This window comes from Schistocerca serialis, chromosome 3 (assembly GCF_023864345.2).
Source record: "Schistocerca serialis cubense isolate TAMUIC-IGC-003099 chromosome 3, iqSchSeri2.2, whole genome shotgun sequence".
Lineage (NCBI taxonomy): Eukaryota > Metazoa > Arthropoda > Insecta > Orthoptera > Acrididae > Schistocerca > Schistocerca serialis.
Window position 1 is genome coordinate 427,502,195 of NC_064640.1, and position 23,870 is coordinate 427,526,064.

Genomic DNA, 23,870 nt, shown 5'->3' on the forward strand with positions numbered 1-23,870 from the left:
GATATTTGATTCAAATTATCTTGTATGAGAGGTTTCTGGCAGAGGTATCATTTTGAGTAGATGGAAATACAATGGTTAGTCTACCAGCATGAGTAGGAAGCTGGGCCAAATGGGGAAGTAGTCAGACACTGGATAACATTTTGAGTGCAAAAATCTGCAAATTCTCATGACATGAATTGCCAACTGTTGTCAGGGTGAGGGTTCAGGGAGAACCCTAGACAGCAAAAATGACCAACAATGCACAAATAGTTGCAGTTGACAGTGTGGATGACATTTTGGCCCATACAGGAAACCTGAGAATGCATCAAGCTCCAACAGCAGTATGCTTCCCAAAAAAGGGCCCACAAAGTCAATATCAAACCTGTCACAAAGGTGCTCCAGAACTGCTCAGAGGAAAACCAATGCATCATCAGCACTGCCTGGTTCTCTGCACAGCTCACATGTCCTCACCCATTATGTTCAGTATTACAATCGATTGCTAGGAGTGTATGTGATGCCACATCAAAGCCTTCATACGGGACATACTCCAGTGGAATGCATGCAGTAACTGGAGTATGTAAAGATGCAATACAAGAGGAATGACCACTTGACAGTTCTCCTCATTTGTGGCCAGCACGAGGATGCCCTGGACAATGTCAACCTCACCTGACAGAAGAAAAAATGTGCACTACACTGAATCTGTTCCTGAAAGACTGCACTCAGGCCACCCCCTCTGGACTGCTGAAACAATTTTCCAGAAAAATAAGTGGGTGGCTGTGGTCACCACAACCTTCTGTGATGTCAAAGGAAAATCCAGCAATGTCTGCTGCAAGGTACTGTACAATGTGAAAACTAGAGCCTCCTATTGATCAAACTCTGGATCAGGTCCTACTGGCAACCACGATAGACCATCTACAATAGCGTGATGAGTGGTGGACCAACAAAAAATGATATAATGATAAGTACTGAAAAAGAGGGCCTTCCCCTGTAGCTTAGAGCAAGGGCTGAATAAGGAAACCAGGGGACTGTGGACAGTAATGAGTAGGAACTTTGCTCGATACAAAAAAATATGAAATTTTTTTATGTTGAAAATGACAGCCAGGGAATCTTTTTCCACCTGTGAATAGTTATGTTGTGCTGCAGAAAGTGTGTTTGATGTGTAAACAATGGGCCACTTAGTTCCATCTGGGTTCCAATGCATCAGAACTGTGCCAATACCATATCAGGACACATCAGCAGCCAGGATTAGTCGTTTACCTTGCATAAAGGAAGCAAAGCAGGGAGCAGAGCAGAAAGACCGCTTGAGTGACTGAATGTACTTTGTCAATTATCTGAAAACCATAAACAGGAAAACACTGCAACCCAAGAATATTTTATGGTAATGGTGAATTAATTACTAGCAATGTAAGTTGTCTTTCCACATTCTTATAATGAGTGGAGCTTAGAAACTTTGGCTAAAGAAGGGTAGGACAACACCAATGCCCCAACCTGTATATGGGGTAGCACACTGGGGACACTCGAACTGACACTAGAGTGATAGACCTTGCAGGTTGCTTGTGGGGTGCTTGTAGTACTGGTTAAACTGTAGCCATGGCACCATCACATTGGTTTGAAAACCAAAATACTGTGTGAACAGCTGACAAAGTTCCTCAAAGACTCAGTACAGGGCTTGGAATTCTGCACAATTTCGTACAACCCTACACTGCTGGACAATAAGAAGGCAGCCCTATCAACTGGATCAGCGGCATGCCTCACTTGGCAGTGCAGCAAGAAATGACACAGGTAATGCTCTTATCTTTCTGAAGATTCATAGAAGCCGGTGAACAGCATTGGGGCAGCTGGGAAGAAGGCGTCTCTGCAAACACCTGGCTTGCTGCCACAGTGACCTCTATACATAGCAATTCTGCTTCCTTCTGAGAAGCTCCTATTGCAGCACTTGATGCTGCTCCTGTAGGTGCAACTGTTTCTGCCAGTATTACAAAAATGCTGGGCCCATGGTGGCCACAAATTAACACTGTGAAAAAGAAAAGTATTGCATGCATAATCCCATCCTCATCGCCACTTTTGTATCTGCACAGGCATGAAAACTCCATGATACCATCATTCTTAGTAAGAAACATTACTATTCTAGCTGACAGTCACTTGACTACAAGCCCAGGGAGCTGAACCCAGTAACAGGGAACAAAACTTGATGTGTGAGTAATCCATGGGGGAGCAGAAAGTCCTAACAGCGCCCAGAGAGGATCACAGAACAAATACAATGCAATCAGCATGATTAATTGAGTAACTAAGCACACAGGAAACAGAGCACAGCACAAGGTGGAGGCCAGGTTCTAAGTAGTTGATTCTCATGTAAGAACAACCAGTTCAGCAGATAAACACCTATGTCAGGGACTCCATCTATGCATCATCTTGCGCACACCCTCCTTTGCAGCATTCTGCACCATTCCACTGTGATACACATGCCAGATCAGCTGCATCGATCTCGAATTCCACTGGTGGGGATACTAAAGAATTATACAAGCAACATGACAGAGTCAGTTCTCTCAGTGTACAGCAATGAGTCATGCACAACTACAGGGCTAAGTTTTAAGACTTTTGATTTATTAATTCTCATTTTCTTGTATTTCTGCAGCACATATCTTGGAAAGAGTAAAATATTATATGTTCCTTGTGGACGGTAAAAATGTCCATGTATATAATGCAAGAAGAAAGAAACAACACAGCAATTTCACATAACCTAAAAATAGGCTCTCTCACTGCTAAATTAGAGTGTCAAAAAACTGTTACAAAGACTGAAAATTTAGTGTTACTATTGGTACTCAAGGCAGAAAAGAAGGAAGACTGGGATTTAATGTCTGATCAACATCAAGGTCATTAGCAACAAACCACAAGCTCAGACTGCTTCAAGTGTGGGTATAGAAATTGAAAGTACCCTTTCAAAGAAATAATAGGAGCATTTGCCTGGTGTGGTTTTGGGAAATCACAGAAAGCCTTAATCTGGATGGCTGGACATGGAATAGAACCAGACCAGTATGTACCACTTTGCTTGGTATTAGTTTGTGTATTTTGTGTGTATTGAACCGCGGACCTAGAAATGACGGACAGGCTTCATCTCCGTCATAGCCCCGAGTGGTTCACAAACCCACAACAGGTTACAGCAGTCCCAAATGTTTGCATAGTAGAGTAATTATGGTGTATGCGTATGTGGAGACAGTGTTGTACATCAATGGCCAACATAGTGTAGCTGAGGTGGAATAAAAGGAACCAGCCCACATTCAGCAAGGCAGATGGAAAACCACCTTAAAAACCATCCACAGGCTGGCTGGAACACCAGACCTCGGCACTTATCTGCCAGGCAGATTCGTACCAGGGACCAGCTCACCTTCCCACGTGGGATGCAGAACGTTACACCATGCTGCTACCTGAGCGGGCTTGGTATTAGTGCTGATAATTATCTTAAACAAGAATGGTTTTTGTATCGAGAAAAGAAATATGAAGCACAAAAGATACTTCATAAGTGCATTGATGTGCAAATGTGCAACAAAAGAAGGAATACTGAAGTGCAGATGTAAGTAACTGACATTTGGGTATGTATGTGAAGATATAATAGCAGTAATTATCTTATCATATCTTGACCAGTTACTATATACATATACATATCCTGTGGATAATGTAGTGAAATAAAGTAACACCACAATCAAAATATCTGTTCACAGTTCTTCCAATTCACAACATGATAGAAAACTTCCACAATTCCTAAATTTGAATTCCTTAAACTAAAGCCTAAATGTCTCCAGAACTCCAAAGAATTTATATTACCAGATTTAATATGTATTTTATTAACTAAATATATAATTACAGTAGTCACATTTGTTTAATTCTAAGCATAAATCTATCCACAAAACAAGTATGAATGATACATATGACACTCACCATAAGTCTTCCTGCATCCATGACTAGTATTCTATCTGCATCTATCACTGTGTGAAGTCTGTGAGCTATAATTAGAACAGTGCAGCTGTCAAACTTTCTTCTCATGGTTTTTTGGATCAGTGCATCTGTCCTGCAACATTCAAGGAATTTAAAAAATAAAGGTCAAGAAACTTAAATGTGTTACACATTTATAAACATAGGCTTCTACAGTCATTGTCACATTCAATAAAAATTTTCTGGGTTTGTGATCACATTGCCAATGTATATATTAACAATGCTGTCACAAATCCAGAAAAATTTTATTGAATCGGCTATATATTTGTTTCTGTTATTTTTCAGGATTACTTTCCTGTACTCTAGTTAATGTTCTTAGATGATAATGGAAGTTTATAATAAATTAAGGGTAAACAGATTTTGTATTTGAGTTACTGGTACTAAAAAGAATGTAATATTCAACATATTGTCAGCACCTACATTTGCAACAAATATTGTTATACATGTTATTGTATTGTTGTTGTGGTCTTCAGTCCAGAGACTGGTATGATGCAGCTCTCCATGCTACTCTATCCTGTGCAAGCTTCTTCATCCCCCAGTACCTACTGCAACCTACATCCTTCTGAATCTGTTTAGTATATTCATCTCTTGGTCTCCCTCTATGATTTTTACCCTCCACGCTGCCCTCCAATACTAAATTGGTGATCCCTTGATGCCTCAGAATATGTCCTACCAAGTGATCCCTTCTTTTAGTCAAGTATTGAATTATGTCTTCAAATAGAATTGTCTGCATTGATGAAGTCTGATATGCAGGAGTGAAGACCTTAACTGCTGCTGTCTATGTAAGATGTCTTTACTATATGAGTAGTCATTGATAAATGAGATCTCTTTGTAAACTTTATTCCTTGATGCAATAACGACTATTGCCTGTTAAAAATTACTTTAGGATACACACTTTGACAGAAGCACATAGGGGTTTGGAGGAGAGTTGCCAAATCACACATGAAACACATGCATATTTTACATTTCATTCAAATTGCCGAAGCTCACAAATTATTCAATGTACAAAGATGGAACTGGCATCAGTGTGTTTTGGGAGAGCTGCACTAAGTTTTCATTTTTGTTTTATTTACTGCAGAAAATTATTAAGACAATATAACGATAGTTTAATAAAAGACATTTCTTGGTAATGCTACTGAGTTTTTGACATGCAGTAAACATTTTTATTACTGAATGAATAAATGATGGAAACAAAATCTTAATTAGTAAATCGTATTTCCATCTACTCAAAATGATAGTTCTGCCAGAAACCTCTAATACAAGATAATTTGAATCAAATATCACTCATCATGCTGTGCTTGTGTGACAAATACTTAGCTGTCGACTGTTTGGCTTCATTAGGTTTATAATTAACCTGTTACCATGTTTTCTGACAAGGCATTATAGTTATACTTAACATAAAAAAACAGATTGTGTTTGTTAATCATTGTTAAGAAACTTATCTTTTTGGTTTGGAAGAAAGATGATTAACAATATAAAAGACACTACCTCAGTATTCCAATAATTATAGTGCAAACAGTGAGTGAGATTTATTTAGTGTAATAAAGACTGAATCCTGGTATGACCTTCATGCAACCTTAGTTGCAGATAATAGCCCCTACCTGTTACTACTCAAAACTTACAGTATTATAACTTTTGTTCCTTGATGCCTGCAGTGCAAAACATGTCTTCTAATGACATGATTATTATGAATATCAGCCAGCTACACTACTCTTTAAATGATTTACATTTTATAAATCACTCACAATGAGCACATTTTGGCATATTGCCATGATCAGGTTCTCGTGCACATAATAGCATTGCTTCCATGAACTGTCTTTTTGTAGAATTATGAGTTTCTCCTTAGATGTATGCTGGAGACATATATCTAACTTTAGTCGGTTTTTATGTATGCTGTTTTTCTCTTGGCAGCTTGGATGACATCTAATATCACTGATCCACTGTCATCCAAACTGTCAAGAGAAAAATAGCATACATAAAAATTGACTAAAGTCAGATAGATGTCTCCAGCATACATCTGAGGAGAAACTAATAGTTCTACAAAAAGACAAGACATGGCAGCAACAATATTACGTACAAGAGCACCTGATGATGGCAGTATGCCAAAATGGGCTCATTGTGAGTGATTTATAAAATAAAAACCATTTAAAGGGCTGTGTAGCTGGCTGATATTCAAAATAATCATGTCATTACAATAATATAATCAGGCCATCCAGATACTTAAACTGCACACTCCAGACATTCAGCTGAATCCACCTGTACATCTTTTATGTGATGGCAGTAGAAAAACTCTAGCGACATTACTCTCTTCCCTGTCCCAGCTGCCTGAGCTGTCACTGTCAATGTTGCTATGTAACAAAATGATCATATCATGCACTGAATTTTTTGAAATAGCGTCATTCATCCATTAATTTTCCATGATTCATTATATATGACTGAAGAATTTCTTCCAGGTTTCAGAGACAACTTTCCTAACAGCTTCATTATCCAGTGGTTTGACTGCAGTTTTTAAAATTATTGCTGACAATGTGACCTTCAGTTTGGGACCACACCAGTTCTATTGGGTTGAAATGGCAGTGATTAGGTGACAGACTAATGACTTTATGCCCATATGTTTTGGTAGCTTGTCAATTTCATATCCAGGGAACTGTAGTTTATGAAGAAGTATTAGTTCTATAAGCTCCAAATTTTTAAGATCATCACTTACTTCAATGTTGCGACACTGAAGCTAATCAGTTATCTCCTTACACTTTCCTTATGGACAGTGTCTTGTCAGCAACAACACAATGATAGAGAGCATTATCAAGAACAATTGATGATAGTACAGGCACACAACACATAAAGTATTTCCCTTGACTGACCTTATGGGGTAATCCTATGGCCAAGATAGTGACACTGAACTTTCCTAGTGAATAGCATTCATAGACTTGCCTCTGTCACTGTTCAGCATCAGAAAAACAAACAAAAGTAATGACAGATACAATATTAACTGTGCAACTGTAAAAAAAGAAAACAAATAAATTGTACAGGATTTCAGCCAGTTGGGATTGTTTTAGGGAACCTCTTAAAAAACATTTATTTCAAAGGTACCAGCTATACCTTTGAAACATTTCCACAATGTGAGCTCTCACAGTAGTACATGTGCCTAGTGCAAAATGTAAGCATCAGTATCATGCCAGTCAATAATTTAACATCATGCCACCATTTCTGCTTGCTGACAAAACTAGCTACATGCTCTATCCAGACGACCAATAGGTGACATGGGAGATGAGTCAAATTTGTAGATGCTGGAGCATCTTGAAGGGCAGGTTGCAGCATAGACACTTTGGCTTTTAGTCAGAGTGAATGCCTCCCACAGTCTGTCCCTGTCCCCATTTACTGGTACCAGCCACTAGTCACATGAATGTGAACTGCCTCCTCTCACTCGCCCCCTTCCTTTTATATTATTCATATCACAACTAGACTGAGAGTTGGCCTTCACTCACAGCCAAGGTGAGACATTCTGTCCACCATAATTTCAGAAGACACTAAAGTTCCAACTAATTTAACACTTTAATTTCAAGTCACCTCCCTTCTGACACCTCCCTCTTCTTTTATGCTTGCATATTTGATGTCAGAAGTTTGAGTTACCCACCATTAAGTCTGAAGAGGGACCACAAAAGTTTGGTTCACATTCAAGACAGTGTGGCAAGTTATAAAGAGCTGCCATCGTTAATCCAGATGGGCAGGGAGCAGCAGCTATGCCTTGCCATGTTGTCTGGGGTACTCTGATTTGGCACATTGGAACACACCTGGTGCAGAGTCCAGCTCACTGCCTGTCCACCCACCAGGCAGCACAGCCACAAGTTCACAGAGCCACAACATTAGCCTGCCCCATTTAACTGTCATGACAATGATTTGGCACTGCCTGAAACCTTCCTGTCACTGTGCAACATCACTGTTTGTGACTCCAACACCAAGTTGTCACACAAACATGAAATGCAAATCTTGTTGAGCCTGTGCTGCTTCCACAGCCTTGTCAAGCACTAGGTTGTGCTGTCTAGGGCCATCATGGTATGTCGCCACCCAGAGGCATCATCCTGTCATCTGAGTGCTGCCCACAGATGTTGCCCATTTGTCACTGCATGGCTGTTAGCTTGTTAGCCATGCTGCCTGCCTGGTCCACCGGGCAAACTGTCTGTGCCATGGGGAATGCTGTTTGCCGCCACACAGCCCACATGCTGTAGCCACATGTGCCACACTTTGTGGGCCTATACCAAACTCACTGATGACATGCAGCTGTGGCCCACCTACTGCCCTGGTGGCTGCCTACTGCCACCCAGCATGCTGTCTGACCCACTGACACTGTTGCTGAGGGTCAGAGTTCAATGTCAGGAGGCTATACCATGCTGCACCACTGTTGCTGCGAGTAGCTGCCACTGGGTCTGTGTTGCTTCGATGTGTGTGCCACGTGCCAGTAGTCCACACTGCCCACACATCATTGCTTGAGTCATGCCACACCACATCGTGTTGTGCCACAACTCAATATGTGTCACTAAATGCTTTTGTAGTTAGAGCAAAATGTGACTGCTACCAGTAGCAGCTGCTGTGTAAGAGCACAAGAGCGAGTAAACACCATAACTTTCGACACTTTGCAGATTTAGTGGTTATTTTTCTTTGAATTCTGTTGAATGTAACATAGATGTTGCAATTTGAAAGATACGGCACTTAAATCTACCATGCTACTGCTCCTCTAGCCTCTGTGAAACTTGGCAACAGGGTCCTGAGCACACCTTCTGTTACGCACATTTTAAGGAGCTTTTGCGCATGCACAACTTGCATGATGTAATTGCCTTATGGGCCAAATACATATGGAATTGATAAACAACATTCAAGATTTATGATGTGCACAGCTAGTCCTTGCTGCTCGACTAGGAGTTTATGTTAGTGCCACCAGGTGGTAGCACACTGCAGCAGACTTTGATCCCCGTTCACTTGGCATAAATCCTGCTAGATGATAGCACACTCCTCAGATATGCTAATTCACTCACTATATACTGTAATAAAATTAGATTGGACATCCATATTCGTTGAAGTTGTACTCACAGTAAACCTGTTTTGTGGGTTTCTGAATGATTAAGTTATGAATTCCATCATACAGTAATCCAGAACTGTAAGGGCTTAAAGCATATCACCATCAATTGTGAGACTGTAGCACTTATTCATGCTTCTGAAAGCTGTTTGATCTTATGGTGAGTCAGGTTTATCTGTGCTATATGCCCACATTGCATATATGAAAATTCACAAAAAGCTGTATCACTATTTTCTCTGATATTCACTTAAATTTGGGATTGATGGCGGCTTACTTGACGCCCTTATGGATCTCAGTGCCCTATTTGTATTCTAGTCAAGTGACCTTTGTTGGTAGACATTACTACTTAAGTTTAATCATTTCCACAAGCAGCACTTTGTGTTTGGAGTTAGTTGTTTACTGTGTGGGAATTGGCTTTTGTGTGCAGTGTAAACATGAACTACATTGAATTCATTTTAAATGCTAAAGCTGTGAGAATGGATCATGAGTTGTGCTTGGGTAGCTCAGTTGGTAGAGCAGTTGCCCACAATAGGTGAAGGTTCTGAGTTCAAGTCTCAGTCCAGCACACAGCTTTAATCTGCCAGGAAATTTCATTTCAGTGTACACTCCACTGCAGAGTGAAAATCTCATTCTGGAAAGAGAAAAGTAAATTACCGGCAAAAGTTAGCCACAAAGAAACTATGGCCTCTGAGAACAGATGCTTTGATTGAGAGAGTGATGAAATCGAATAAAAATGACTACAAGCAAACATTTAACTATGAAGTGTACAATTAGCACAAGTTGTTGTGTGGGTGCAGTGTAAGGATATCTGATATTCAGTCCAGAAGTAAATTCGTGAACTAGTGCATCTCTTAGAGGTTTTGTACATTTGTCCAAAAAATGGAAAAGAATGAAAACTCCCACTTACACAAAAATGTGAAATGGAGAGTTGTGAAAGTTTACACATTATTCTGTAATTGCCCTGAACTGCAATTAATTATTTACAAAACAACAAAATTCCACAAAAAAATTCTTTCTTTTGTCAGATAAGTTATGCATCTTATTACCATTGTTATTACTATTATTATTATTAATTTCATTATTGTTATAATTATAGGCAGTGCCTGTACTTGTATAAATTTGTTGATAAGCATAACTGTTATACAGCAGATGTTATTAATTTCACACTCTCGAATTTATCTGCATCTAAAAATTTGTGAACTCCCAGAATGTATTCTCATGAGGCGCCACTGACTGCAACACAGGGTGTTGTATTTTTATATTCTCACTGTGTGAACATTCCAGACCACACTTTAATTATCTATAGAAATCACTATTAAAACAGTGTTAGAGATTCCCTTATTGTCCACTCAAAACAGTCTTATTTATATAAAACTGTGTCTCAAATAAAGACACTAAATAGCTATAGCCAACAAGAAAACTAGCAGTAACCTTTATGATTGGCAGGATACTTCTCAGTGATTGTCTCTCAGTTCAACACTTTTACACATTATACTTAAAAGCCACTCCAGTTGCTAATAAGATCTTAAATACATCCATGACTGGGTTCAGCCTCCATATCAGGCCATTTTCATGTGGCTCTGAAAATGGCCTGATATGGAGGCCAAAACTGATTTTGGACTTAATAAAGTTCTTACTAGCAGCTGGAAAGGCTTTTCATCAATTAATAAAAATCATAACTGTTACTGAAGTTAATTGGCCAATCATCCTTATATGCCATGTCCTTTGCCTTTTGAATGGTGTGTTGGTCTGAACACATGTAGCCACGTATGATTAGTACCAGTTTTAGATGAAACTTTTCTCCACTACACTCTTAGCTGCACCTATCTGATGTGATAGTTCTGCATGATAATGTGAACTTATCCATAAGACAGCAATTGTTTTCCTGTTCAAAACAGGTAACTCTAAGTTCTAAATATTTTAATGACTCCACAACTATGAATCTGATTCAGAAGACTGAAATGCCATTTAAGTTGTCTATTTTTAGAGCTATAATATGAGCAACAGAAGTTACCATTTGAAAAAGCAAAGTTGATGCTGTTATCTCTATAAATAACACACCCATGAATAGAGACTATGTATATAGATTAGCTTCAACACAGAGACAAAACCACAACAGATGACTTAAGCTTTTGTTGTGGTTCTGTCTCTATGCTGAAGCTAATCTCTGGAACTACTGAAGGAATTTTGATAAAGTTTTCTTTAATAGATACACTGACTCATGAGTAAGGTATACAATTTATAAATATTTTGTGTAAATTGGCTGAACTATGATGAACATCACCACTGTTAAAATGATGGCATTGCCATTTAGTGATGTGTAGGACTCTGCTCTGCTTGGCACAGTATGGCCCCAGTCAACCTGCTTCATCTGATGTACTGACAAGGAGCAAAATGTGTTCAGTGCAGCATGGTCAGCATGATAGTTTCAGATATTTGTTTGAAGGAAAGAAGATGCTCAGTACTACCCATATGAAGATGGGGCACTACTGTGTGTGTGTGTGTGGGGGGGGGGGGGGGGGGGAGAGAGAGAGAGAGAGAGAGAGAGAGAGAGAGAGAGAGAGAGAGAGAGAGAGAGAGAGAGAGAGAGAGAGAGAGAGGCTAGCGACCTAAAAATCTTAAGAAAACATGCAAAATCCCGGGTTCCCGGGTTCGATTCCCAGCGGGGTCAGGGATTTTCTCTGCCTCGTGATGACTGGGTGTTGTGTGATGTCCTAAGGTTAGTTAGGTTTAAGTAGTTCTAAGTTCTAGGGGACTGATGACCATAGATATTAAGTCCCATAGTGCTCAGAGCAATTTGAACCATGCAAAATCTTTGGTTGGTTTTTGTATACCAAGAAAAGGTTTTGAACTAGTACCACAAACAATACAATGGCAAGCTCTGTGTGAATAATATGTCTCCAGGTACTACACACAACTTATCATGGACATGTAAAACCATGTCCAAACTTGTGTCAAAAGTCCTGCATGTGTATTAAAAAGCTTTGATGTTAATTTAGGTGTCCATTAGAGAAGCATCCGAGTCCCTATTGTTTCTACATATACATCTACATAGATACTCTGTAAGCCACTGTACAGTACATGGCAGAGGGAACCCTATGCCACTACTTGTCATTTCCTTTCCTGCTCCTCTCGCAAATAGAGCAAGGGAAAAACAACTATCTATAGGCCTCCATTTGACTGATAATTTCTCATATTTATCTTCATGGTCCTTAAGCACAATGTATGTTGGTGGCAGCTGAATCGTTTGGCAATCAACTTCAAATGTTGGTTCTCTACATTTTCTCAACAGTGTTTCTCAAAAAGAACATTGCCTTTCCTCCAGGGATTCCCATTTGAGTTCCAGAGGCATCTCCATAACACTTACGTGTTGTTCCAACGAACTGCTAACAAAACTAGCTGCCCACATCTGAATTGCTTCAATGTCTTCCCTCAATATGACCTGGTATGAATCCCAAACACTCCAGCAGTACTCAAGAATAGACCACACCAGTGTCCTATATGTGGTCTCCTTTCCTAAAATTCTCCCAATAAACGGAAGTTGACTATTTGCGTTATCTACTACAGTTCCACATGTTCATTCCACTTCGTGTCACTTTGCAATGATATGCCCAGATATTTGAAAGACTTGACTGTGTCAAGGAGGACATTACTAATGCTGTATCCAAACATTACAGTTTTGTTCTTCATAGTCATCCACATTAACTTACATTTTTTCACATTTAGAGCTAGCTGCCATTTATCACACCAACTCAAAATTTTGTCTAAGTCATCTTGTATATTTCAAAAAACAAAGATGATGTGACTTACCAAACGAAAGCACTGGCAGGTCGAAAGACACACAAACAAACACAAATATACACAAAAGTTCAAGCTTTCGCAACAAACTGTTGCCTCATCAGGAAAGAGGGAAGGAGAGGGAAAGACGAAAGGATGTGGGTTTTAAGGGAGAGGGTAGGGAGTCATTCGAATCCCAGGAGCGGAAAGACTTACCTTAGGGGGAAAAAAGGACGGGTATACACTCACACTCGCGCACACACACACACATATCCATCCACACATGTATTTTCCTACAGTCACTCAGTGCTGTACACCACAGCAACATTAGGAAGCTACCGCAGATTGGTGCCCACCCTGTCCAACAAATCATTTACATATACAGAGAACAACAGTGGTCCTATCTCACTACTGTGGGGCTCTCTTGGTGATACCCTTGTCTTTGATGAACACTCATTCTCTACAACAACATCTATTACTTAAGAAGTCTTTGAGCCACTCACATGTGTGTGAGCTTATTCCATATAAACCTTATTCCATATAAACCTTATTCCATATAAACCTTCGTTAACAGCCTGCAATGGGGCACCATGCTAAATGCTTTCCAGAAATCTAGAAATATGGAATCTGGCTGTTGCCTTTCATTTTTAGTTCTCACAAGGGAACCTCCCCATCGCACCACCCTCAGATTTAGTTATAAGTTGGCACAGTGGATAGGCCTTGAAAAACTGAACACAGATCAATCAAGAAAACAGGAAGAAGTTGTGTGGAATTATGAAAAAAATAAGCAAAATATACAAACTGAGTAGTTTATGTGCAACGTATGCGACATCAAGGAGAATGTGAGATCAGGGGCGCCGTGGCCCTGTGGCCAGCGTGAGCAGCAGTGGAACGCGAGATCCTTGGTTCAAGTCCTCCCTCGAGTGAAAATTTTAATTTCTTTATTTTCGCAGTTATGATCTGTCCGTTCGTTCATTGACGTCTTTGTTCACTGTAATAAGTTTAGTGTCTGTGTTTTGCGACCGCACCTCAAAACCATGCGACTAGTAGACGATAGGACGTGCCTCTCCAAAGGGAACCGAAAACATTTGTTCGCAAGGTCATAGGTCAACCAATTCCTCCACAGGAAAACACGTCTGATATATTCTATATGACACTGGTGACGGCATGTGCGTCACATGACAGGAATATGTTGTCGACCCACCTAACTTGTACACTTGGCGAATGGGTAAAAAGATTCTTCTACCTTGCCCGATTTAGGTTTTCTTGTGGATGTGATAATCACTCCCAAAAAAGTGATGAAAACATAAGAGTTTGCCACATAAACTGCAACAAATGACTGCAACAGTCACACAGTTTTCCCTGTGCTCTGTCAAAACATATGTTTTTAACGTTTTCAAATTTTTCCGTGTGTAGACCGTCAAATCCTGCATATGTCCAAGCAAATCTGAACATGTCCTGGAATTTTGGAGAGCGAAGTTGATTGTGTGTGTGTGTGCCTGAACTTTGATAATTGTCTGAAAATAAAAAATTAAAATTTTCACTCGGGGGAAGATTCGAACCAAGGACCTCTGGTTCCACAGCTGCTCACGCTAACCACAGGACCACAGCGTTACTACGGTAGTACTATCCTTAATATTATATATGTTGAGCATGGACTACTCAGTTTGTATATTTTGCTTATTTTTTTCATGGTTCCACACAACTTCTTCCTGTTTTCTCGACTGATCTGTGTTCAGTTTTTCAAGGCCTATCCACTGTGCCAACTTATAACTAAGTCTGAGGGGGGTGCGATGGGGAGGTTCCCTTGTCAGTAGATCCTATGAGAAAGGGGCAAGCTGAGTTTCGCATGAGCAATGCTTTCTAAAATCATGCTGATTCATGGATAAAAGCTTCTCTATCTCAAGAAAATTTATTACATTCATACTGACAATATGTTCAAGGATTCTGCAATAAACAGAAGTTAGGAATATTGGTCTGTAATTTTGCGGTCCATTCTTTTACCCTTCTTATATACTGCAGATACCTATGTTTTTTCCAGTCACTTAGGTCTTTGCACTGGGTGAGAGATTCACAATACATGCAGGCCAGGTAGAGGGCCAATGTTGTAGAGTACTCTTTGTAAAACCAAACTGGGATTCCATCTGGACATGGTGATTTATTTGCCTTCAAATCTTTCAGTTGTTTCTCTATGCCAGGGATGCTTATTACGATGTCATCCATACGGGAGTCCATCTGATGGTCAAATGACAGTATGTTTCTGTGATTTCCCTGGTTGAAAGATGTCTTGAATATGAAATTTAAAACTTTCGCTTTTGTTTAGCTATCTTCAACTGCCACACTAGACTCATCAACAAGGGACTGAATGGAAGCCTTAGAACCACTTAGCAATTTTGCATAGGACCAGGATTTTCTCGGGTTCTCTGACACATCTTTCACTAAGGCATGATGTTGGTAGTTGTTGTATGCTTTGTGCATAGATCTTTTCACAGATGCATGAATCTTTACTAACTATCACTTGTCATCATTTAGGCATTCTCTTTTGAACTGAGAATGCAACAGCCTCTGCTTCCTCGTATCTGCCAAATTTCTTGATTAATCCATGGTGGGTCTTTATGCCCCTTTATCCACTCACTCCACACCACAATTTACAATCTGCTTGAACTCTGCCCATAATTTCTCTACGTAAATCTTACTGGAACTAAGTGATGTTAATTCATTGTCTAAGTGAGATGTTAATAAATGCTTATCTGCTCTATCCAGCTGAAACACTCCTAGCTTTTTTGACTGATTTATTAATTTTTGTAATTATAGTTTCTATAATGAAATCTTGATCCCTAATCCCCATTTCTATATTGACATTGTTGATAAGGTCTGGCCTATTTGAAGCTACAAGGTCTAAGATACTTCCACTGTATGTGGGCTGCTGAGTTAGCAGTTCAAAACAATTTGCAGAAAATGTGTTAGAAAGTATTGCACATGACTGCCTTTCTGTATCACCTGCAATGAATCCATAAACATCCCAGTCTATACTCAGTAGGTAAAGATGCCTCCAACTAGTATTGCATGATCAGGGTATCATGCGCTATTGACCATAGACTTTCTTTGAATGACTCTAGAACTGTCACAGCAGAATTGGGTGGACAGCAAAAACATACAACAATTAATTTGGTTTTACTTACACCTGCTATATGTAACCAGATGACTTAAACAGTCACACTCAACTTTGACCTCAATAGAGACAATATGTTTATCAAGTGCAATGAACACTCTCCTTCCTATGGCCTCTATTCTGTCTTTTCAGTATACATTCCATGACTCACCAAATATCTCAGAGCTTTACACTTCAGGTTTCAGCCAGCACTCAGTCCCAAGAATAATTTGCATTCGAGAACTTTTCTGGAGGGCAGCAAATTCAGTAATTTTATTATAGACACTTTGACAGTTTACTGATAAAATTGTGACAGTTGAAGTGTCTTTATTCTGAATGGTGTTTGACTTCCCTTGCTGCATACTGACTGGCGAGGGTTCATCAGAGCACCACAAACTACTGCTTAGCATAAAAAAAAAACCATGTGCACCCCACAACTACTCTGCTACCCGTCTAGCTGCTTCCTTTTTGTGTAGTGCACTCCTGACCTATCAAGGTGAGTCCTACAAATCCCCACACAATAACACAGGTCTAAAAATCTGTAGCCATGACTGTCACATAGTCAATGAAGCCTGTGGTTGAGTCCCTCCACTAGGCTCCGAATCAAAGGACCCTGATCAACTCTGGGAATGATGCCAAAAATTGTGAGCTCTGCTTGCACCTCGCACACAAGACCAGCAGTCTTCACCATCTCTGCCAGACACAGGTATGAACTGAGGATCACTTCAGAACCCATGCGACAGGTATCATTGGTGTCAAGGTGAGCCAGAGCATGCAGATGACTGCACCCCGCATGCTTGATATTGTAATGAATTACCTAGCCACAAAGATACAGAAACCTACACCAAGGAATCCTTTGTACAGTGATAATGTACCCATTATATCTGATAACAGGCAGGAAATTCAAGAGAACCTTGAAGAATTGCGGAAGACACTTGAAACATAAAACTTGCATATCATTACAACATGAACCAAGTTCATGATGTGCAACTACAGCCCCAATGTCACAAAAATCACAGATATCAAGCGTGATCCATGAATTAAAAACAAATTTTTAAGTATCAAGGATCAGTAACATCAGAGGATCTATCAACTGAAGCCAACATAACTGTGCTTGGAACAAGTAGCGTACGCTTAAGTGCTTCTGTGAGATGTGTAAATGCCTGTAAAGCAGAATCTGCAAAATGGATGTAAGACCAGGATAGTGAGGTCTGGAAAGAAAATTAGGGTGAGAGAAGTAACAAATGAGGTATTTTTTAAAGTCATCCATCACCAACATGATTATCTGATGACCATGAAATGAAGAAGTTCCTTTCTATAGCTACAAATATGAGAGGGAGAAGAAGACCTCAAACTAGTTGGTTGACAGATATAAAAATTGGCATGAAGAACCTAAGCCATAGGGAAGATAACGACTACTAGTGGGATAGATGATCCCGCTTTATTATGAAAGCCAACTGTGAATAACCCAAAAAGGTTAGGACATTCAGTCATTCATACAAGAAAAATAGGGATACAGAGTTTTAATTCATGTGATTTCCTTCACACTGAGTATAGTAACATCATTCTTACTCAAGATCAACATTAGCAGTTGCTTCATCCAGCACTATGATTTTGTTGTTCCTGAGTATTGCTCGAGCTAAGCATATCAGCTGTCTTTGTCCAACACTGAAATTACTTCCACCTTCTGTCACAGGATCCTCTAGGCTCTGCACACTGCTTTTTAATTCCACCTGAAAATATGGAAAGGACGTATGAAAACAGACCAATCACTTATTAATTTAGGCAGAAATAATGAAGATTTATTTTTAAAATAACAATATATCACAAACATTAAAATTATTTTGACTGAATTTTGTATATTACATACAATTAAAAAATCAGAATAGGTTATTATGCAGTACCATAATGCTTTTTGAGGAATCGATTTACACAACAGATATGTTCTATGAATAGCATTTCCTTCAGAGATGAACCAAATGTTACAATAGAATAGAACAGAATGGAATAGTTATTGTCACTGCACTGTTAAGGGGTTTATTATTCATATTTAACTTCTGATTCCTATGTGTTGGAAACAACAGCTGTGATGAATGTTCTGCACACACAGCTATTCTTACACTGTCTTCTTTATGATTGTATTCTCTGTATGTATATTTAGTTCATGTGTCACCTATTCCTTTTTAGGGCTGACTGTTTGCTTTTCTTACCTGTGTCAATAAGATAAGTTTGTCTTCAGTTACTGTCTTTAGCAAAGTTGCCCCAATGAACATAGTATACTTCCAGCTATTGAGACAAATAGTAGATATGTGGCTGTTGTCACAGATGTACAAGCAAGAAATATTATATGACTGTGAATCCCAGCCATGAGAAGTTAATAAAGTTCTTTTTGCTCACAATGCTCTTGATTTATTTTTATTAAATAATCTCCTGCATATGTACAATACCAGGAATAAAGAGAACCCCTTGCTACTTATGGTTCTTTGCCAAACTCCATAGTACATGGGAATAAAGATATGTAACAAATTAAAAGTTAAAAATATAAATAAGATCAAGGGTACTTTACTGAAGAGAAAACTGTACAACATGTTAGCCCAAAAGTGCTCTTACTCAGTAGAAAAAGTCTTGAATGATAACAATAGCTGAGTTGGTAGCCTATAGTTATTCAAGCAGGATACAGCAAAAGGAACTGAAATATGTAAACCCACAAAGAAATTTTTTAATGATGATTCATTTATCATGTAGTGTATAGTGTCAAATGGCATACTATTAGACTGTACAGAATCAAAATACACTAAAAGTAGAATTCAGTATAGTTTAACTTGTATGTTATAAGACAGTAAACTTCTGATTCTGATTGTAAACTTCCAGACACAGTCCACATCTTGGTTATGATATGAATAGATTGACTACTGCTAGGACTGACAAGAGTGCCCATATTAATATCAGAATTTGCATACTTAAGCTGAAGCAGCCTCTTGCTGTACCTTACAATATTTGAAAAATTGTGACTCTAAATGATGATCATTGGATACTCAATAAATGGCCATTGTGTCAGCAGCACAGTTAATTACATATATGTTGGCAATAGATGAACATCACAAACGATCTTCAAATGTCAAAGAGATTAGTTGTTTTTTATGTGATATGTCATACTTTATGCTACAAAATATTAAACTCAGTTATTTATTCCAAAATGAAAGTTAAAATTTAGGATCAACTTCTCACAATAAAATCCACCACTTTTTTCTTTTTCTTTTTGTTCTTTTTCTCTTTTTCTTTTTCTTTTGCGTAGTGAGTAGATGAGCCTACATTTTAAGTTCCAAATACCACACAGCTATGAATAAAATCAAAATTTATTCTAATACCTTGGTATCTTTTTCTAAATAATTATTGTTGTGACGGTATTTTATTAACACCTCTCATCATTTTTTTGCTCTATTTTTGTTTTATTTCAATTTTTATAAGTGATTCTGTTTCAAGTGATATATTTTGTGAGTACAGTGTGGATGCTAAATATGATGAATTATTTTGTCAATAATACTGCTGTTGGTAGATAAGAAATTAAGAGAATTACATCTATTGCAGTTCTCAAAGGCCTGATTTTCTGAGAGATTTCATATTACATTTGTAATAAATTCTTGCAGCTTCATATAAAAGTAGAAATTATCCAACTGTATGAAAGTGTTCACAGAAATAAATGTATATCCATGTAGATTTCAGTTTTAATATTGACAACCAGCTGAGTGTCTTGCATGGTATTTATTTATCAGAATCATCTATTAGTCCATCTCCTCCTTTGTTTTATCTCTGCCCATCTCCTCCTTCACTCCCTCTCTGCCCATTTCCTCCACCCCCTCTCTCTGTCCAGCTCCTCTACCCCCACTCTCTGTCCCCCTCTTCCTCCCCTTCTCTCTGTTCATCTCCTCCTCTATCCTTACTCTGCCCTTTCCTCTTCTGCCCTCTCTCAGTCCATCTCTGGCTCAATGTTTATGATGTCATATCTCCTGAACTGTGTGTTGTACAATGATATATGTTTGTACATACATTCAGTGACATATGCTGATATTGTCTCTGAAATGTATTGTGAATAGAGTTGCTAGCAACAATGTAATAAATGTCAATACCTTGCAGGATGTCGCAATTTTTCATTTATCTCAGTGTCTATGACATTATCTCTCCTGAACTATGTGTTGTACAATGACAGTTTTCTGGCACATTCAGTTGCATATGGAAATACTGCCTGAAAAATGTGTCATGAATACAATTAGTAGTAAAGAAGTAATAAATTAAAACTTCATGCTTCATCCAGCAGTTTCACTAGATGCAAAACGAAAATGTAGTAAGCAATAAACTTCTTGCTTTCATCATTTTGTGGGGGTCACCAGCGAGAAAAAGTTTCATAAAGGAATGAAATTATTTGTAAAGTTTGTTGCAAGACATTAATTTCTCTCACCGTCAAATAATGTATGACTAAAGTATACGTATTCATGCATTGTGGGTTATGCTGCTTTTTCATCCCCATCCCATTGATAAGAAGCTGTTTCTTATTCCCACAGTGATGATTTCCAGACAGTAAGTGATATGTGTATCAAGTTTGGTTGAAATCAATCCAGTGGTTCAGCAGGAGATATGGAACATATATGCATACACTAAGGTGACAAGTCATTGGGTAGAGAGATGCACATCTACAGAAGGCAGTAGCATTGTGTACATGAGATACAAAAAGGCAGTGCATTGGTAGACATTTGTACTCAGGTGATTCATGTGGAAAGGTTTCTGATGGGATTCTAACCAGATGACAAGAATTAACAGACTTTGAACGAGGAATGGTAGTTGTAGCTAGAACCATGGAACCTTTTATTTCAGAAATAATTAGGGAATTCAATTTCTGAGATCCACTGCATCAAGAGTGTGCTGAGACTACTAGGTTTTAGGCATTATCTGTCACCACGGACAACATAATGGCTGCTGACCTCCACCTAATGACCGAGAGCAGCGGCATTTGTGTACAGTTGTCAGTACTAACAGACAACCAACACTGCAAGAAATAACTGCAAAATTCAATGTGGGATGTACAACAAACATATCTGTTAGGACAGTGTGGCAAAAGCTGGTGTTAACAGGCTATGGCAGAGAATGACCGATCAAATGCCTTTGCTAACAGCATGACATTGCCTACAGCACCTCTCCTGGTCTTGTGACTATATGTATTGGACCATAGATGACTGGAAAAAAATGGCCTGATGAGATGAGTTCTAATTTCAGTTGGTAAGAGCTGATGGTAGGGTTTGGATGGTGCAAATCCCTCAAAGCCATGGATCTAAGTTGTCAAAAAGGCACTATGCAAGCTGGGGTGGCTCCATAAGGGTGTGGGCTGTGTTTATGTGGAATGGACTGGGTCTTCTGGTTCAACTAAACTGATCATTGACTGGAAATACTTATGTTTGGCTACTTGTAGACCATTTGCAGCCATTCATGTACTTCATGTTCCCAAACAATGATGGAATTTTTATGGATGTCAATGCACCACGTCACCAGGCCACACTTGTTTGTAAAAGGTTTGAAGAACATTCTGGACAAATCAAGCAAATGATTTGTCCATCCAGATCACCTGACATGAATCTCATCGAACATTTATGGCACATAACTGAGAGACAAAAATCCACACTGGAAACACTTTTGCAATTATGGATGGCTATAAAGGTAGGATGGCTCAATATTTCTGCAGGGGACTATGAAGGACTTGTTGAGTTTCTGCCACGTCGAGTTACTGCACTGTGCTGGGCAGTAGGAGGTCCGTGTTAGGAGGTATCCCATGACTATCTATCTATCTATCTATCTATATATATATATATATATATATATATATATATATATATATATATATACACACACACACACACACACACACACACACACACACACACACACACACACACACACTGGAAGTATAAGCAACAACTGACTGGGTAGTAGATGCATTGAGTCATTTGCAAGCAAAACTGAAGGATAGGAATGTGACATATGAGTATCAGAAGGATAACTTACATCTATGCAGTACAGAAAAGCTGGCACTGGGGGGAAGGGTCCAGATAGCATGAGGTGTGAAACAGCCTTTGAAATTAAGCATGTTGTGCTCAGCAGCATGTTCCACCATTGGATAATCAAGTCTCCATCCAACTGTTTGTAGCATAGCCTCTCATACAAAAAATTTGAACCACATCCTTCACCAACTCTCAACTGTCCCCACCCCATTTTGATCTGAACCCTTACTTGACACTTTCCTATCTACACACTAACATCCCAAATGCCCACTGCCTTGCTGCTCTTGAACGCTACCTCTTCCAATATCCTTCTGATTGCAGATTCATCACCTCATTCCTGATACATGTAACTAACTACATCCTCACATATAACTATTTCTCCTTTGAATGGAAGATCTATAAGCAGATCTGCGGTACGGTGATAGGCACCCACATGGTGCCATCCTAAGCCAGTCTGTTTATGAGCCACCTAGAGGAAATGTCCCTAGCCTCCCAAAACCCCAAACCCCTTGTCTTGTTCATGTTCATTGATAGTATCTTCATTATTGAGCTCCAAGTCAAGACATCCTATCCTCATTTCTCCACAGACTTAACAACTTCTCTCCTATTCACTTCATCTCATCCTGATCGGACCAATGTCCCACTTTCATGGTCATTTACATCTACTTCTTAACAGCTCCACCCTAACTTCTGATTATATCAAGCCTAATAACCATCCTTAGTACCTGCATTCTGACTGCTGTCATCCCTTTCACATCAAAGAGTCACTCCTGTATAGTCAGGCCACCTATGGATGGTGCATCTGCAGTGATGAGAATTTCCTTGTGCATTATATTGAAGGTCTGACAAAGGCTTTCACAGACAGGCACTATCCTTCAAACATAGTCCACAAACAGATTTCTTGTGCCATATCCTCACACATGTCTAATCTTTCCACTATCCCCAAGAACTGGCTGGAATGTAGCAATTGGACCATGTCCTCTTGCCAGGGCTTCAAATATACATCGTAATGCCTGGAAATGAAGAATTCCCTACCCACAGTCCTTGTCATTGCATCTAAAATGGTATTCCATGGCCCTCTCCACCTGCATAATATCCTGGTCCATACCCACTCACAAGTCCTTGCCATAGAGGTCATATCCCAGTGGATGACCCAGGTGTAAGACCTGTCTGGTTCATCCACCCAGCACATTGTATTCCAGTCCTGTCACAGATTTATACTTTCCCATAAGAGGCAGGACAATCTGCAAAAGCAGCTATGTAGTACACCAAGTCTGCTGCAATTTCTGCACAGCATTTTAGGTGAGCATGACGATTAACTACCTGTCCACTCGAATAAGTGGTGCTGCCAACCTGTGGCCAAGAGCAGACTTGACCACCCAGTGGTGGCGGGTGCTGCTGAGCACAACATGCTTGATTGACTTCAGCAGCTGTGTCATGACCTGCACCATCTGGATCCTTTCCACCAGAACCAGCTTTTCTGCATTACACAAATGGGAGTTACTATTTGAGTACATTCTTTATCTCCATAATCCTCCTGGCCTCAATCTCCACTAATCCCTTCCACCCACACCTTCTACCCCACAGTCGCCCCTTTGCCCCATCATTTGTTCTGTCACCACCTTCAATGCTTGCATGTCACATTCCTATCCCATGCTCCTGCTGTTTCTCCCTCCCACATTCCTATCTCGTACATCTACTGCCTCCCTCAGTGCCATCTACCACCCTTCTCCAACCATCCTTCCCATTCCTGGCCACTTTTCTCCCCTCACCTACTCCACATGTCACAAACCCTCGCCTCAACCTATCTCCCAAACAGCAGCACTGTGTATTTAATGGGCACATTGTAATGGTA

At 39.5% G+C, this 23,870-nt stretch overlaps 1 protein-coding gene across 2 annotated transcripts in view; it reads right to left on the reverse strand.

Annotated features, from left to right (window-relative positions):
* The window catches only part of LOC126470307 (ATP-binding cassette sub-family C member 4-like), a 264,208-nt gene that overhangs the window by 14,788 nt on the left and 225,550 nt on the right, over positions 1-23,870 (reverse strand). For both annotated transcript variants that reach the window (XM_050098079.1, XM_050098078.1), the window contains exons 22-23: positions 17,541-17,701; positions 3,916-4,045 (exon numbers count right to left, since the gene is read on the reverse strand). In XM_050098079.1, coding sequence (XP_049954036.1) covers positions 3,916-4,045; positions 17,541-17,701 — 291 coding nt within the window. The remainder of the gene's footprint in view (positions 1-3,915; positions 4,046-17,540; positions 17,702-23,870) is intronic.